General features: G+C 48.9%; 2 protein-coding genes across 5 annotated transcripts in view; one reads left to right on the top strand and one right to left on the bottom strand.

The window, feature by feature from the left end:
• KSR1 (kinase suppressor of ras 1) overlaps positions 1-1,182 on the top strand; it is a 52,573-nt gene extending 51,391 nt beyond the window's left edge. Inside the window, exon 20 of the mRNA XM_061469930.1 lies at positions 945-1,182. Coding sequence (XP_061325914.1) covers positions 945-1,023 — 79 coding nt within the window. The 3' untranslated portion in view covers positions 1,024-1,182. The remainder of the gene's footprint in view (positions 1-944) is intronic.
• NOS2 (nitric oxide synthase 2) overlaps positions 1-17,223 on the bottom strand; it is a 70,157-nt gene that overhangs the window by 34,041 nt on the left and 18,893 nt on the right. For 3 of the 4 annotated variants that reach the window (XM_061469902.1, XM_061469903.1, XM_061469901.1), the window contains 22 exons: positions 16,070-16,235; positions 15,700-15,791; positions 15,167-15,308; positions 14,611-14,750; positions 14,160-14,334; positions 13,397-13,498; positions 12,588-12,782; positions 12,315-12,397; positions 11,862-12,006; positions 11,504-11,608; positions 11,286-11,335; positions 11,017-11,191; positions 10,446-10,578; positions 9,973-10,051; positions 9,388-9,566; positions 8,611-8,774; positions 7,605-7,815; positions 7,185-7,272; positions 6,764-6,885; positions 6,087-6,235; positions 5,653-5,847; positions 4,761-5,126 (listed from right to left, as the gene is read on the bottom strand). In XM_061469902.1, the coding sequence (XP_061325886.1) occupies positions 5,013-5,126; positions 5,653-5,847; positions 6,087-6,235; positions 6,764-6,885; positions 7,185-7,272; positions 7,605-7,815; positions 8,611-8,774; positions 9,388-9,566; positions 9,973-10,051; positions 10,446-10,578; positions 11,017-11,191; positions 11,286-11,335; positions 11,504-11,608; positions 11,862-12,006; positions 12,315-12,397; positions 12,588-12,782; positions 13,397-13,498; positions 14,160-14,334; positions 14,611-14,750; positions 15,167-15,308; positions 15,700-15,791; positions 16,070-16,235 (3,004 nt within the window). In that variant the 3' untranslated portion in view covers positions 4,761-5,012. Of the gene's footprint in view, positions 1-4,760; positions 5,127-5,652; positions 5,848-6,086; positions 6,236-6,763; positions 6,886-7,184; positions 7,273-7,604; positions 7,816-8,610; positions 8,775-9,387; positions 9,567-9,972; positions 10,052-10,445; positions 10,579-11,016; positions 11,192-11,285; positions 11,336-11,503; positions 11,609-11,861; positions 12,007-12,314; positions 12,398-12,587; positions 12,783-13,396; positions 13,499-14,159; positions 14,335-14,610; positions 14,751-15,166; positions 15,309-15,699; positions 15,792-16,069; positions 16,236-17,223 lie in introns of those variants that run through there. The other variant, XM_061469904.1, reaches the window with a different exon arrangement.

Below are 17,223 nucleotides of genomic sequence, written 5' to 3'. Positions count from 1 at the left end.
TTTACAATAGCTCTCAAGGACTTGCTTTAAATAACTGGAAACTAACTCTCATGGTGTCTTTTCCCTTCCCTCCTGTATTTCTCTGTAGGTTGTAGCTACTGGTGCAATAACGGGCTCCAACTTGCATGTTTCCATGTGTTGTATCCTAACCGGCAACTCGGACAATCACCTTCCATTGCAAAACCAACCCACGAAATTAACCCGGACATAACCCACACTGATCTGAGCTCCTCCTTTTCTGCCTTTCCCGCTGGGTGTGGGCTGCTCGCTTCAATAACAGCTCCTGCCTGCAAGAGGCCACTGCCTAACACCGCGGCACCGCGCTCCTGGGAGCCCCAGCGGGCGGCCACCGGCCCTGGGCAGGGGCTCACGAGCGCGTGGGACTGAGCCGGTGCTGCCCAGCAGGGTGGGGGTCCTGAGCCTGGGGTCACTTGTGCGAGTCTCATGGGGCAGAGGCGCACTGGTGGGGTGCATGGGTCAGCTGGGCTCAGCTGCACTGCTGTGTGAAAGAGGAGGAAAGCGAGAGCACCCTTCGGGTTCTCCTCCTCCCCTTGCAGATCAGTGCTCTGGATCTTAGGTTTGCTTCTGTTCACATCCCTCTGCAGCAGACCCCCTGCCCTAACGCCTGGGGCTGTGCAGAGGTGCAGGTAACACAGCAGCCTCTGTAGAGAAGGTCTGCTTCCATTCTCTACCAATTCATGAGTTTGAAAACCACCTTGTCCTGGAGGGCAGAGGATAGGGCTGAGGAGAGCGTGCCAGGAACCAGAGAGGACAAACAAGGGCAAGGGTTTGCTGCTTAATTACTTAAGCCTCTTTTGTGGCCAATCTGGAGTCATATGGGATCAGAACCTAACCCATCGTAGTTCCTTTTATAGGGCTGTAGCTTGGTGAGGAGACCAAAGTAAGTGACTTTCCCTCCCTTCTCCCCTCCCCGCTCTCTCCAGCATTAACAGTAGCAAAGTTGTGCTGCGCTTTGAGAGGTTTGGGTTGGGAATCCTGGAACCGAGTCACCAGAAGCTGTAGCGGTCGTTGGCCCCGGCCCCGCTGCTCCCACCCGTGTCCGCACTCGGCCCCGGCGGCCCGGCCCTGCCCGAGCACCAGCGGTTGTGTAAGGAATGTTTACATGGATCTTTGTGTGAACTCTATTTTTTTAAGCACAATAAAGCAGTGAATCCGGTTGAACCGCGGCCGCGCCCCAGCAGCACCCAAACCAGAACCGCTTCGGGTTCCTTCTGGGGTCTGCGGCGAACGGCAGCGACCTTCTGCCTTCGGAGCCCTTGTTGTCCCCAGGAGCAGGGGAGCAGGGGAGAGGGCTGGCTCCAGCAGCAGGGCTGGAGGCCAGGCCTGCCCTTGCCTTTCATTATGGTAAAACTCAAGCTCTTGCAGTGGGGTTTGCCCAGGCTGAGCCCCAGTGAAACTTCACAGAACTCCTGCGGGCAGGAAGGGTCACGCCTGGCTCCCGAGGACCTGACCCAGCCCTGCTCAGACTGCGTCAGAGTGATTTGAAGACACACACCCCCCCCCATACCCTCTCCAGTGCACGAGGTGGAGGTTATGAGTGAGGACGGGTCATGAGGGGTCCCTGGAAGCCCGCAGATTCCATTTCTCCAGCAGCACTGGCACACTGCACCCCCATACACACACCTGTCACCATGGGGGGCTGTGAGGGGCACGGGGGCAGCTCTAGCCCCCATGATGCAGGGAAGGCGGAAGGCACTCGGGGGCAGGAGGGTGACTTGTAGAAAATTCAGTGGCAAAGAAAGCCCTGGGTTGTGCTGGCCAGAGCTCCCCTGCCTCGGGCAAGCCGGGAGCACTCCCACGAGTGCTCTGGCAGTGATTTTGTTCCATGTCCCACACAAAACATGGGTTTGGTGGTAGCAGGCACTGCTTCTGCCCTCCCTCCTCTCCCTATTGTTACAAACACCCCCCTGCACCCCCGTGTGTTCAGCCTTCACCACCTTGCTCTCCTCCAGACTTGCTCCTGTTTGTTCCCACAGTAGTGCTGCGTCAGCGGTTTTAAGCTGTTGTTTGCCCTGTGGGCACTGCGTAAATCACAGCAGCACCCCCAAAGCTAAGCCAGGAAACCTCCGGGCTTCACCCTGCTCCTGCTGCAGCGGCTGCTGCAGGTGCTGGGGCTGCAGCCTCAGCTCTGAGCACGTCCTGGGGGGCAGCAGCCCCCTGTGCTCCTCACCCCTGCCCTGGGGAGCAGGAACACCTGGAACTTCCCAGCAGGAAACAGTCAACAACTGGCCCATGGACACTGGAGCTCGTCCCTCATCAGCTGCTGCACCTGCGTGCAGGAGCCTCTCTGGGGGAGCAACAGAGCCTTGGTTTGCTCCTGAGGCTGTGCCTGGTGAGGAGCAGGATGGGCAGCGCTGCTCCAGAGCCCCATTAAAAAAGAGTAATTAAAGCCCGAACAAGCCCCATCACTGTTTGTCCTTCCTGGCCTGTCCTCGGGTCTAACTGAGGCCCTGTCCGCGAGGATGCGCTGCCCCTGCACCAGGCAGTTTCCTCATTCCCTGAGCGCCAACATCCCCTTGTGCTGGCAAAGCAGCACGGGCCTGAGCCACAAGATCTGGGATTCGAACTCAACCCGACCTTGGGTTTGCATTTAACACCCATAAACTGCTCCTGAAAGCCAGACCCGGCCTCCTGCCCCCTTCTATCAGAGGGGAGGCACTCGTGGTGCTCCGGTTGTGTTGCTGCTGCTGCTGCTGCAGGAGCCCGGTGCCGGTGGAGCCCGCGGGGGCAGCCCGGCTCCGGGGCTGCGGCACCTCCTGCTCTTCCAGCTGCGTTGGAAGCTTTGCGCAGAACACCGGGGTTTGTGTTCGCTGCCGAGCGCCTTCAGAATGGCTCGGAAATGAACGAAACCCCGGTGGCGCCGACAGCGGGGCCCGCGATACCTCCTGCAGCCGGCAGAGGCAGGCAGCGGCCCCTGGACGCGTGGGAACCCCTCGGTGAATAAACCTTTGCTGCGGGTAACGCGAGCGGTGCCGAACCGTGGCTTCACCTCCCCTCCCCTGCCCCGTGTACTTGTAGCCCATCTCCCCCGGGAGCCCCCAACCTCCGCCCTTCCCTCGGCCCAGTGAAGCAGCCGCAGGAGGTTTCCCACCCTTTCCCTACCCCAGAGCCCCACAGACACAGCGCAGCCCCTGCTGAGCGCCCCGAGCCGCGTTAACGGGCGCTGTGTGCGCGGCAGCGCCTCCTCCTGGCCGGAGCATCCCCGCGGATTCAAACCCCTTCGCTCGGGACTCAACGCGGTCCCTGGTGCACAGCCCAAGCGCTTCATTTCTCCCACACCCCCAAAGCTCCGCCTCCCTCCTCCGGGAGCAGCCGGCGCTCACCCCTCAGCAGAGACAAATTCCGGCACAAGCAGAGACCGTTCCTGGCCCCAGCCCGCCGCCGTGGAACGCTCCATTGCGTTCCGAACCTGAAGCCCGGAGGGGACCATCCCTTCCCCAGCCCAGCCGCACCTCGCTGGCCGTTCAGCACTCTGCCATCCCACAGAACATCCCAGCGCGGGCACAGAGGGCAGGGTCATTCGCAGAAGGCACCACAGAACAGCCCACGGCACAGACCAGGCTACAGCGCACCTGACTGAGGCAAGCTCCGGGAAAGCCGGACGCACCGCATCAGTTATCCCAACAAATCACAGCCTCATCCCGACACATCCCCGCCTCCTACCCCAGAGCTCAGCCTGCTCCTGCCCGCACACAGCAGCGGCTCCAGCCCCACAGACTGGGGCAGGGACGTGCCCCCCCCCTCCCCATCACTCAGAACCCTTTGCACAGCAACAACAGAAATCACCATTTCAACACAAAGGAAAGAAAGCCTCTGACCTACCCGGGCTCCTGCTGCCCTCCCTGCCCGGCAGGACCAACCTCACAGCAGCACTGCAGCCTCTGTGTGTGGGGCTGTGCCCCGCGGGGCTCAGCTGCCCCTCATTGCCCTGCATGGAGCAGTTGATCAGGATCAGCTGCTGGCCCCTCAGAGCCTGCACCCCGGCCCGGAGCCTCAGCATCCAGCCTGTCCTGAGTGCTGGGTTCCACCTCAGCTGTGTAAGCAGGGCTCAAGTGAAAGCAAACAACCACTCGGTGCTTCAGAAAGGGCTCCTCTGCCACTCTCAGCCCGGTGGAGTCCCCAAACCAGCGAGGAGCTCATAACCTGGGAGCCCAGAACATCCCTCTGCCTCCAGCAGCACCACTCAAGTGCTCAACCTGATGCACAGCTTAAACCCCATCCTGACTGGGGGCTGTAATGAAGCCAATCGCAAGAGCCAACAGCAGTTCCATCCACAGCAACGTTTGTCTCAATATAAAGGCATCTTTTATTACACACAAATCAAGTAAATCAGAGCATAGAATTCAAATGTACCAAGTGCTTTTGACTTCCGAACCTTCCTGCCATGGGCTGTGTAACAACAACAATTCAGGTTCAAGTACCTGAAACACACGAAGCAGAACTGCAGCCACTGCCTCCTCATGCACCCACACCTGGAGCAGGTATTGCCACTTGGGAACCATCACTTTATTATCTCATTTGCAAATATTGCTGCAGATGCACCCAGGCGTGGGACTGAACATTCCCAAGCAGCACAACCGTCCAGTTACTTGCTTTAAAGTATAAAGGATAAACGTGCACAGGGAGAGAATCTGGTACAAACCCCTCACACAGATACAGTGCGGTTCAAGAAATATTCCACTTGCAGCTCACACCATAAAAAAACCTTGGAATTTCCTCATATTTACAGAAAACAGCAAACACAGACTGCAGACAGCATTACAAAAATAGTTTGAATCTTCACGATTGAGAAAATCAATGAAGTCTCAGAATAAATAGCAACAAAACGTTAGACTTCATGTTTTTCTTAAGGCTGAGGTTTAAAGCTCAAATCCTACCATCACAGACATGTTCTATACATGTACATGCGTGCCACACATACAGGAACATGCATGAGAAAGAGGATTTGAGCCCTTGCGTTTTGAAAACAACAACAAATGTGCAAGGACCGGCTAAAACAGGAGGTGATTTGCTCTTGGGCTGCTGGGTTGCAAAGCTCCCACCCCTCTCTTGACTTCCGGTGGGAACACAGCCCCAAATATATCTTCGTGGTATCGCTTTTGGCTCTGCAGAAATGAAAGGAAAGCCAAGAGATGAATTCAGCGCTGCTCCCTGTGCAGGAGCTCAGTAACCAAAAGGTCTTGTGCATTCTGTGCCAGTGGCTTTTGTTTCTGTCGGTAAAAGAACCTGTCTGACTCCCAGGCACTCGTGTGCTGCAGGACAAGTTCTGGTAGCAAAAGGGTCCTAAAAAGCCCCAAGCACTCTGCTTTCAGTGACTGCCTAAACTCACTTTGCTCCACTGGTACAACACAAACTCTTGCTGCTCTGGACCCAGCCCAAAGCTGATGTCCAGGACCCAAAGAGAAACAAATGGCAGATGTAAGAGAAGGGCATCAGGCGTCACTCTCACACCCTAACCAAACAGAAACTGTGTTTTACAGCACGGGGCAGGGAATAAGCTCATCACGTAAAGCTTTTCTCCTCGTGCATGCTCATGGCAGCCCTCAAGGTCTGGAGGGTGACTGAAGACTTCCACGTCCCACCCCGGAGCACTGTGTGACTGGGAAGGCCACCTCGTGTGTCACAGCGTACCTTTAGCTGGAAGAAATACTCCTCTGCCTGCTGCTCGCTGAGCTTCAGGGCTTTCGTGAGCATCCTTTTCAGAGCCTGAGCAACGTCCTTGGCCATGCGCACGTCTCCACAGACATAGAGGTGCCCTTCCTCCTTGTGCAAGAGGTTGCACACTTTGGTCCCCAGCTTGCTTTGAAGAACGTCTTGAACATAGACCTTGGAAACAGAAAAAGGGCCAGAAAAGGTTTTCAATGGGGGCTGACACAGTGAGGGTTTAACCACCCTGGCCCCGCTGCGTGCTGCACCACAGCACAGGAGAAGAAAACAGCTTCATGCTGTCTTTACAGGCCCCAGATTTGGAGGCTAGGCCTGATTTAACGACAGCAGACTGAGACTCTTCTTCCTCAGAACCAGTTACAACTGCCACAGCCACAGAGCAGAGGAAGCAGCCTTACTTTAGGTTGGCCAGGCTGTCTGGAGTAGGCTGTGTAGACTTCTTTCAGGACTCCCTTCCTCTTCATTTCCTCAGTTTCTGCTTTGTAGAGGTGATCCATGTCTGGCTGCCGGCAGCCAAACAGCAGCGTCATGTCACCCCCTCTGATCCCTGAAACCAACATTGGCAAGTTGCTTGTCTTTCCTGGTAAAGGCACATTATCCCTTATGACTATCCCCATAGCGGGCCCCGCTGCCACAGCCACTGGCTGTGTAGAGCTGTTCTGTTCCACACCTGGAACGCTGTGTTCTGCTCAGGTTTTAGGGTCTTGCAGGAGGATGGAACCTGCCCGAGCCCTTGGGGACCTACATGGAATCACCTGCTGGAGCAGGTTCCACAGATGGGCTGATTGGGCAGGCCAAGGTGTTTCCCCTCCACGTTTTGAGTGTCTGGGGCAGTCACTGAACACAGAGCAGTTACAAGGACACAGGGGCTGCTCCTCCAAGTGACCAAACACCTCGAGATCACCAGAATGGTCTCAACGGGACAGAGGAGCTGTTTCAGGGCAGGGTTCAGGCAGGGCTCTTGGGCAGTGTCTCTGGGTGTCTCCCTCTGCAGAGGTTTCATTCGGAGGGCGAGGGACGTCTCCTGCTGCCAGGCAGGTTCTGGCCTCCCCCTTGTGGCAATCCCCATCAGTACCTCTCTTTTCCAAGTCGTGGAGACGCTGCAGCCAGAAGCTCCGGTAGGGAGCAATTCCGGTTCCTGAGCCGATCAGGAGGCACGGCCTGCTTGGCTCCTTTGGGAGATGGAATTCGTTGGCACTAAAATGCAGAACGACGTTAATGATGCCATTAGTTGATGTGAGAGCTCAGTGCCTGTGTCCTGACTGACTGTCAGCAGCACAACCGAAGTCACCAGTCTGATCTTACTCAATGTAAGGCAAGGTACAGGATCCCATCTCTGGAGGATGGGGAATTCCCTCTCCTCACACTCAGATATTCCAACCTGCACTCACCACTCCCTTGAAAACCAAATGCACCCAGTGAAAAACCCACTGAAGAAGCTGACCTCAGAACCATTGCCTTCTGTTTCTTTCCCTGTTTCTCTGTCAGACACTCACCTGCGTACAAAGCACGGAACCATTTCATTGAGAGCTATTGTGTTCAGCCACGTGCTGCAAACTCCATGGTGCAAAGGCCCTTGTCCATCTGCTCAGAGCAAGGGAAAACATCTGTCAGTTCTAAAGCTCTCTCGTCTAAAAAGACACATTTTACACCTAAAATTATGGGTTTTAAATAAGTAATATAAGGAATAGGTAATGTCTAGTAATGATTCATAGAACAAGGATACGCTGATGATGATGCCCACCCTGACACAGTATGAGCATCTGCACTGCAGTACACTGCTCTGTATGTATCACAATACAAACTTGTTGCTGTAGGTATGCTTCATGCCATATGGCAGAGACAGTTAATTCCTGCACCTCAATGCAGCCTAAACATCATTTAATTCAGAGAGAAGTGAAACCAAATGTCCTCACCTCTTGTCCTGTAGTTTACAACTGCAACTGTCAGATGAATCTCTCTGGCTGTCAGGTCACAGGAGGAGCTCACAGAATAGTACCTGGGTTTCAGGAGCGGCAGCTGAGTCAGGAGGAAAGCTGTTGAGACCTCAGCAGAGGGAAACTCCTCCAGCACCTCCAGGATGTTCGGGCTGTTGTAAAACTTCCACTTATTGTATTCTTCTGTGCTCTAAAAGCCAAAATCCACCATGACAACGTTAGCAGGTCATTCACACTGAGATCAGCAGAGCAGGGAGATCTGCAATGTCATTTATATATAAGCTTTCTGCCTTATGTTCAACGAAATGTGCAGGCAAATCACCAGAGAGCTCTCAAAACTTTGCCTAAAGTGACACTGGGGTTCCCTAAGTAGCCATTTCATTTTTGAACACAGAGGTACAGGATACCTGCTATGACCTTCTCAGATACCAGCTCACTCAGTGTGGATGTAGAGACTGAGCCTGTTTCTGAGCCCCCTGCTAGGGGCCATCCACAACACTATGGGCCCAGGCCCTGATACCTCCTGGGCCTCACTGAGCCCAGCAGGAGAAGCAAGCCCTTACACACCAGTGGTTACCAGGCTGGTTACTGGTGTGTAAGTCCCTCTTAGTGCATGGTACCAAATCCTCTGGCAAAAATACCTACCCTCTCCCCTGCAGCCCCTCCACCTGCCAGCTGTGAGCTGTTCTAGTGGCACATCACCAGGAACCACCATGAGGAAGCACGAGACATGGGCAGGCAAAACAACCCACCCAGAGCCCCACAGGAAATGCCAGATCTGAAGACATCTCGATTCCCACGCCCAAGTGAGCCACAAGACCAGCCCTTCTCTCTGTGGTTGGCTTTACGGGCACACAGAACATGTAACAGAGGCATAAAATCAGGCACCATCACTACAAAACTCCTTAGCTTCTGCTGCAAAATGAAAGGGCATCACATGGCCCAGTGCACTGTCTCCTAATGTAAACGTAGCCCTAACACTTACCTGACACAAAACTTCCAGCCTCTGTTTGTCTCCCTCCGCTGTTACCAGCTGGGAGAGCTTCTTCAGCAGCTGCTGGGAGGGTGGAGTGGTGATGTCAAGCAGGTACGTCAGTGCCTCGGGCAGTGTGCAGGCTGGAAGCCTCTTGTCCCTTGTCCAGCAGCCACCTGGAAACCAGGGAAACAAAAGAACACTTCTCAGTTCCCACAGCATTTGACATCTGCAGAGCTTTACAAAACTCGGTGTCCTTCACTTCAGATGAGGCTGCAGCAGGTCTGGACCACAGGGCCCTTCTGAAGAGACGTTAGTGTGAGGCTTCAGACTTTTGTAAGTGGAGGCTCTGGTGCAGAGAACTGCATGATAGCAAAACACCACTTCAAAATGAAGTTTTCCATCTGAACACATCATCTTTCTGGGTGGCAGAATGCTATGATTTGGCAGATGGCTCCTACTAAGATGGAAAGATGGTCACAACATGCAAATCTATTTTAGGACTCATACATAGCAAACTCTGTTTAATTGCAGTCAGTGGCCAATTCAGCGACTGAGTTACATTGTCAACCCAGGATAACTCTGCAAACGCTGGTGCAGTTACCATGGGCTGCCAGAGTGTGCAAAGTCAGAATTGAGAGTTGTAAGAGTAACTAAAAGCTTCCACAAAATCCTATTGAAACTTAAGAAAAGGATGATATAGAAAATTCAGTCTATAAAACTTCTCAGGAACTGCAGAGAAATCTGTCAAACATCCTCTGCTATTTGATCTGAAGAGAACCAACTTACCCTTGGTGCAGGTTTCAAGTCTGACAGTCTGGTCAGCTGGAGGCGCATCCTTGACGTGTGCAATGAGGCCATGGACTAATTCTGGCTGGTTGCCTGGGAAAATCCCGATGTGTTCTCCAGGCAGGTAGTGCACTTCCCGATCAGTCTCACAGGAAAGCTTGACTAGAATGGTAACACGACTGGATAGAGAGAAAAGAGATCAGACACATCTCGGTTACGTCGACAGGATTTCCCTTGAGTTGCACCGAACAGGAATAAATCTGAGCTGGCAGCTGGCAAGAGCTTACTTGTGTTCAGCACCAAACCAGCAGAGCAGCTCAGCAGAGATCAAAGGGCTGGATCACAAAGTTTTTTATTCCCCTACATTCATAGACCCTAATGCGAAGCCACCTCTTTCTTAAGCCAGAATTAAGATTGTATGTATGACTGTGGACTTATGATAATGATTTACTTCTAATGATCATTTGAAACTTGTATGTATTTCTCAATAACTGCAGGAGAAGATGTCTATAACCAGACATTTCAGATGTTTAAGACTGCAGTATAATGTAGTATGGCAATATTCAAAAGACTGAGGTACCACACCTGGATTTTAAACTTTGAAGATTCTGCCTGAACTTCAGCTTCATGGGAATGATATCCTTGCTGTGAATGCTTCCAAGTGCTGTTGAGAAAAGAGGACATGGACATGACTCATGGGAATTTTGTGATAAGGTTTGTTTAAAAGGTCATCAAACAACGTGCAGAAAAGACCTGAACCATGCTCCCCTAGAATTAGTCACCTATGTGTCCTGTGTGCATGATGCCTTCCCTGACTAAAAGTACTTCATCTCAGCTTTTGTTCTTCTGGGTCTGTCAAATGTATCCTAGTTCTGGTGTTCTGATGGAAAAGATAATGATTAATGCAATGGAAACCAATGTCTTTTTTTTCTCTGACCACTGCACTTCATTACCTGCATTCTACCACCTAGCAGGACCAATGTCACTATATAAACCTTTCCAGTTCAGACCTATCTGAAGCAAAATGGACAGAGAAGGCGAGACGTGGGAGGTAATACCTTTAGCCAAGACCATGGTTTGAGAGTCATGCACTATCCTGTAATTCTTAGGATCCCAGCTTTCATCAGAGGTATAAATCTCAGGCAACTGAATACTGGCTTTGCCCTGGATGTTGTAAATGTCACAGGCAGTCTAGAACAAAGAAAAAGAATGCTATTCATAAGGATAATAGAAAAAAATCTTAGTGCTGCATTGAGGAGAACTCGGTGCTAATTTTATTGATTCTATTGAGTTTAGTGACGTGACAGGGATTCAGAAAGGTTCCACTTCTAGACCAGTATAGCTAAAACCCAATCTACTTCCAAAACTCCTGATGTTTGATGCTGAATGTTCATCCTGAACATTCCACTATCGCAAAGGAGCTTTATGTGAATATCAAAAAATAAAGAGAAAAGGGGCCCAGTTCCCTCTTCAACTTGGGCAAGCAGTATAAAAAGGGGAGTTCAAAACTCGAATATAAATCCAGTTGTTTGTTTTCCTTCATTCCCCCCCATTTTTATGGAGGCCAGTGAATACTGAAATAAAAGGAATGAATGAACAAAGTAAAATACGAGCTATTTATGTGGTCACCTTGAATGCAGTGACTGCCCATGAGCGAAAGGCTTCTTCTTGCCCACCAAGTTCATCTCCTTCACCTATTGGAGTGAGCTGAGAAGCCCCAAGTTGGGCCAGTTTTTGGTCAATGGTATGAGCAAAGGCACAGAACTCCGGATACATGCTGGAGCCCAAACCAAACACAGCGTATCTGCAGGAGGAGATACAAGAAAGACCACTGTGTTATGCTAAATGAAATGCAAAAGGACTCAATCACATGCAAATCAAACAACAAAGTGTTCTACCTGATCTTTTTTCTCAGTGATTTCAGGGTGAGCAAGGAGTTCTTCAAAGTCTGTATGAAAATCCATAAAATACTTCAGGTTAGAAAAATGCTCTGATTAAAAATAGAACTGAGACCCTGATCTATATCTTTCTTAAGTACATGGGGTAAAAGAAAGGGTTGTCTTTGGTCTTAAGTGTTTGAGTTGAGCCCCATACACACTTCTGAGGTGAATATTACCTTTCCATTATTTGGAGAACCTCCATTGCCAAAAGTGCTGGTAACCACTAACAGAAGTGTTTCTTTTTCCAGGTCACGAATGTTGTACTCATCCATGCACAGAATCTGGAAGGTATAAAGCTCATGAGAAACTGCTGGCAGACATAAGAACCAGCATTAGATATCCCTGGTTGTCAGATGACCACTGACCACGTTTACAAGGTGCAACGTTAAATGAATACAAAATCAAAGTCCCAATCCAACTTGTATTTACTGAATGTTCAAAACATAGGTTTAGGGAATGAAAAGGCTTGCAGAAGCTGATGACACCAGCCAAACATCTTCCTCCATTTAGCGTGGATGATTAAGGCTTTCTTACCTTGGTGCTGAAGGCACAGTTGAACAAGCTGCACAGATTGTTGGCGAGTGTTTCAGATTTCCCAGTCTCTGTTGCATAGATTACAGTGACCTTGGTCCTGGCTGCCATTGTTCGTTGCATGAGTGAAGATGCAAAGAGGACAGCCCTGGGGAAAAATAATCACACACAATTCTTTATATAAACAGTAACTCAAATTGACTCACAACCAAGCTAGGAAATACTGAACTTGAACATGGTTTTTCCTTGGAAGATTGTTCAGAAGCACTAGGGATAGCCCTGAGTAAGAATCTTAGATATTAATATTACCTAACCATGGCAGGTAAGCCTATGATTCAACAATTCAAGTGGTCCCCACTGTAATTATTAGTATTAAAAAAACAACCAAGGTGAAACAGAAACATCACAAGAACTGAAGAGTTGGACAAAATGAGGATTCTTATTTGAACAACTTACTTGGCCAAGATGCTAAACTTGATTTCCTTTTTCTTTGGCCTCCGGGTCTCATCATGCCAGACATGTGTTTTCCATGCATCCACCTTTAAAAACAGGAAAAAGTTAAGCTTGAGGTAAGAAATGTGGAACAATAAAAACACAATGTGTATTTATGAATCTCTCTGGTGAGCTTTCATTAACCAGGGCTTTTCATTTGGATTTCTGAATGAAATATTATTGTATCTGCACTGCTGAAGTTGGCCACTAGGATCATCGTTTTTGGCTAATGTGTACCTGGTAGTAATAGAAGGGAGTGAGGACATAGTTCAGCATCTCCTGATGGAAGACAGGAGTTATGCTCCCTGATATGGGAGGTACGATCCACACCCAATCAGCTGGGCAGCCTCCTCGCGCACGGTACTCATTCTGCATGTACTTCATGAAGGACTCAGCAGCTGAGTGGTGATCCATGATGGTCACATTCTGTTTCTAGAATTGCAAAAAGACAGACATACATTAAAAATCCCATTCTGCTCCTCTTCCTGATGTACTCCTTTTGCTTTGGTTACTATTTAAAGGACTATATTCAGTGCTGGGAAATAATTACTATCAGCAACTACGATACAGATACAGATAGAGGTGGACCTTTGACTCAGGACTCTTAGCCCCTCCCTTTTTTTATCACATCAGCATTTTACCTCTCCAGCACTGGAGCACATCCTGAAAAGCCTTGGATTCTTTTTTACCCATCTTTCATATTGTTATGATATGTTAAATAAGCTGTAATGGCAAATAAAAGATATTCATCCAATAGCTTTACATAGATTCTGAGACTTGTATTAAAAGGATGAGCAATTTTGCCCTTCACTTCCTTTTTTCTCTCTTTTCTGCCTTCACCTGAGATTGTTTTCTGTCAACAACAGGAAATACAGATTCCTCTGCTTTCCCAGGTGTAAATCAAGAATAACTCTTTTGGAATCATTTGATAACCTCCCTTGAGCATTGTCCACTGGCACTGTATTTGTATAAAGCTGTTATAAGTGAGAGGAAAAATAGGCACCCAATAGTCAGTGTCTCTCCAGATACCACACTTGTTGACTTACTTGGAAGCTGTAAAGCACAGCCACATTTATCTCTACAACAGCTCGGTCTTTCCACAGTGATGAAAGTTTGTTTGTTTCCAGTCCCATTCTCCTCCCCACCTCCTATATGTGAAAAACAGACAGAAAAGAGAACAGCAAATTTATTATGTGGGACTTAGACCTCATGATTTCTCCACCTCAACACACTAATATGCAGGAAAATGTACTGCAGAAGGGGGAAGAGGTAACTTGAATTATGAGTTTGGTAAAGCAGAGAGTGATTTTCTCCTGGACTAAACAGGTTAAAAGTGGCAGTTTCTGGTTATAAGCCATCATTTTTAATTCGCATTGGTGAAGTGCCCAAGACCTGCAGTTATCCACCAGGAATGCCATGTCAACAGCAGACTGGAACTGACAGAAATGCACCTCTGAGAAACGTCAGAGACCAGAAGTCCTGAATCAGCAGGACTCGGGGTCAAATCAGGGAAGAATTCCCTTTGGACACCATATTCTGTATTTTTTACAGCTGCAGGTTCACCATTCTATCCAGCTGTTTGGAACAGACACTGTCAGGACACTGTAAACCAGCCACACAATCTGGCATGGTGATCTGGGCAGAAGTCCAACATGTCCCACAATAACCGGGGTGTTGTGTTAGATTAGTGCTGAAGTGTGTGATGTAAACACAGCACCCGACCCAGCACAGACTGACGGCGTCTCTTCTCAGAAGCCACCACCCACCAAGTGTGATCACAAACCAGCACACCCCCCTTCAGAAGGTTACCTTCAGGATGTTGTACCGCTGCACGTCGCAGAAGTCCCGCACTCCAATCTCTGAGCCCATGTACCAGCCATTGAAAGGACACCCAGTGAACTCCACGCCTCCCACCTCAAGCAGCATGTTGGCGACAGCAGGCAGCGCATACCACTTCAGATCTAGCTCCTTAAACCATTCATACCTGTTAAACAAGCATTTTGATCACTTTATGTGTCTTTTCCCCCTTTAGGCAATACCCAGAAAAGTCCAGGTAGATAAAGAGTACTAGCTCTAGGAGAAATGACCTGTGAAGCACAGTCTGCAAAAGCTCAGAGCAGTTTCCCTTTACAGTGCGGTAACTGGGTCTCTCAGGACTATTTACCATCGTCTCACCCTAACAAAGAACTCATAAAATGACTGATAACCTGCCAAGGTGAGGCAGAGGCAGAAACGCAATTATCTAAATCTTGCTGCTTACTTTGGATGCTCCATTGGAACTTCGAGGACAATTTCTGGCGGGATCTCAAATATTTCTGGGTCTTGGCCGTTTGCTTGCAGAACAAGGGGAACTACATCAAAGCGGCCGTATTTCGGCTTCCACCCAAGCTCAATGCAGAGCTGTAAATAAAGAAAGTACATTTTGGGGGGGTTTAGGTTGGTTGCCCCCCCCCCAAATTCGAAGACAAAAGGATGTTAACCTTTAAAAGGTAGCTCTAAAAGCTGCTGGGGTAAATTCTAAGTGGTAAAGGTTATCTTTCTCATTCAAACAATGTTGAGGCATGTTGTTCAAGTACTAACTGTGTCCCTGACTTAAGGGAGGCATTAGCTCACCCTGTTCTGAGGTGAAGGGGAGTATTCTTGTATCAGGATTGCAGGAAATTATTGCTTCAGCCTGCACCTAAAACCTGTGGGGCAGAACATGCCACTGACTCCTCACCACCACATTTCCCTCCCCTCTGCATAAACATGCAAGGAAAAAGCATAAAAGACAGATGGGTCAGACAGAGGGAAAGCAGCTGGGGCTCTGTATGTACCTGTGTGAACTCCACGCTGGCAGGGTCTCCGATGACAGACCCATCTGGCATCTGATACCCAGCGTATCGGATGAGCTGGCTGTTCCAAACACGGAAATCGTGTTTCCCATCAGTCCTCTGGGGGAAGACAGTGATGGCTGATCTGTCCAGAGAAACAATCAAACCCCCTTACAGCACAGCAGCACACCAAACGCATTCTACTTACTGAGGCAGAAAGTGTTGCCAACAGCATTTACTTTATATTTCTGAAACATCAGTAGCAATAGAATCATTCCTCCTCTCTCCCCACTGCTCTCAGTCTTCAAATCATCCCTATCCTTCAGGAATTACAAAAGGCTTTGCAACATGAGCCATGAAAGTTACAGATTTTCAAGCTGGTTGATGGTACTAGAGAGGAACATGCAGTACCAGGAGGAGAACAGCAGAAACAAGTTGTCAAATATTCAGATAGACCATTGCAGGTTTTAGGTGGAGTTCTGAATCCAGAACTGGATGTGAACTCTGTTGTTTAAAATGAAATTGAAGAGATTTACCTTATATTTCCATTGTTGGTGGCGTACTGAATATGACGACAGAGATGTTCAAACATTTCCTTTCCTGTTTTACAATCCCGTGCATCAAACACCTGCAAGTTTCCAAAAGAAACATAGAGGAAAAAAAAGTGATTTGGAAACAGTAATGTAAGCTTAGTATTTTCCTTATGCATTTAAGGAAAGATTAAGGAAAGAAGTAAAGTGAAAAATGTCAGTGTTTCTCAGTTTAATTGCAGCTCCACAGGTATCTCATGGTACGTACAGGAGGGAGCAGTGTCCTCAGTTGAAGCAACTGCCATATTTTACCAATACGTGCACAGGCCTACAGCACATCACTATTAAATCCATGATGTCCAGACTCCTTGGTTACCTGTAGATTGGACCACTGGATCCTCCCAATGCACCTGGGTGCATTCCTCCAGGCCTGCTTGGCAGCAAAGATCAGTTCCTCCTTAGTCAGATGGTAGGCTCCTGTTGTTTCTATCTCCCTGGTCACTGTTTCCAGTCGGGCCAGGTGCTCATCTATTTTTGGCTTTCTGAATAGGAAACAGACACACAAAGACACAATGAGGACTTCATTGCTTCGATCTGATCTAAATTGCAAATGTTCTTGTTGAGTTCTGGGTCAAGAGAAGCACAGGCATTGTTGAAGCCATAAAGTTTTTGAGTATCCTTTTGCATGAGATGACTTCTACTGACATCACTGATTTTCTCTGCCAGAATGCAGGTAGAGTAAACTTCTGGGGAGGGGACTGGCACTGACGTAGGTTGAGATATGATTGTTATCAAAAAGCAGGGATTTTCTAGCTAAAGGGATGAGTTGAGTGCATAGGACTGACTGAGGACTGCTAAGAACTGTTCCTGGCTTCAGAATTTAGGAACTGCCCTTATTGAGGGCAAACAACAGAGCTCACTAGTCTAATGAGGTAACTTAACACAGTATTTAAGCAGCCTCACCCCCCTTTCACCCCCCCAGCACATACATGGATTGATCAGAAGACTTTCTGTGTAAGTTTTCAGTTTAAATTGGGTTTTCTAGATTAGTTTGGAAAAAAATTGTCAAATGACAAGCAAATGAACAGCAGAGAACAGGCTGGCTCCAGCCAAAAGTGGGATTAGAGTGACTGTCCTCTCAAAGTTCTATTATTTTCACAGGGACACAGGCCTTCTGAGCAAGGCAAGTAGGATTTTCATTCCTAAAGGGAAGTGCTGATTAATTCCTTTGTCAGTGAAACCAACTCTAAAATTCTTTAGTTGATAACAGAGAATGAAGTCAAAATATTAGGAAATATTTATCACAGCACAGACAAAAATCGTTTTGTTGGCTCACAGACACAATGAAAACAGCCTGCACTGTCTGAGAGTTTCACATTTGCAACAAGATGAAAGATCAAGGGCAAGCATGTAAGATAGTGTAAATCAGTGTGATCAAATAGCCATGAGCAGAAACACAGCAATGTGCAAATGTAATACGCTGGCGAGTGAGTACAGCCTGTGTGTAAGACAGGGACTTTCAGAAAGATC

Source organism: Pezoporus flaviventris, unplaced genomic scaffold (genome assembly GCF_033815535.1).
Source record: "Pezoporus flaviventris isolate CSIRO_AGI_PZ_B2104156 unplaced genomic scaffold, CSIRO_AGI_Pfla_v1 ptg000063l, whole genome shotgun sequence".
Lineage (NCBI taxonomy): Eukaryota > Metazoa > Chordata > Aves > Psittaciformes > Psittacidae > Pezoporus > Pezoporus flaviventris.
This window is presented reverse-complemented; position numbering and strand designations above follow the sequence as displayed.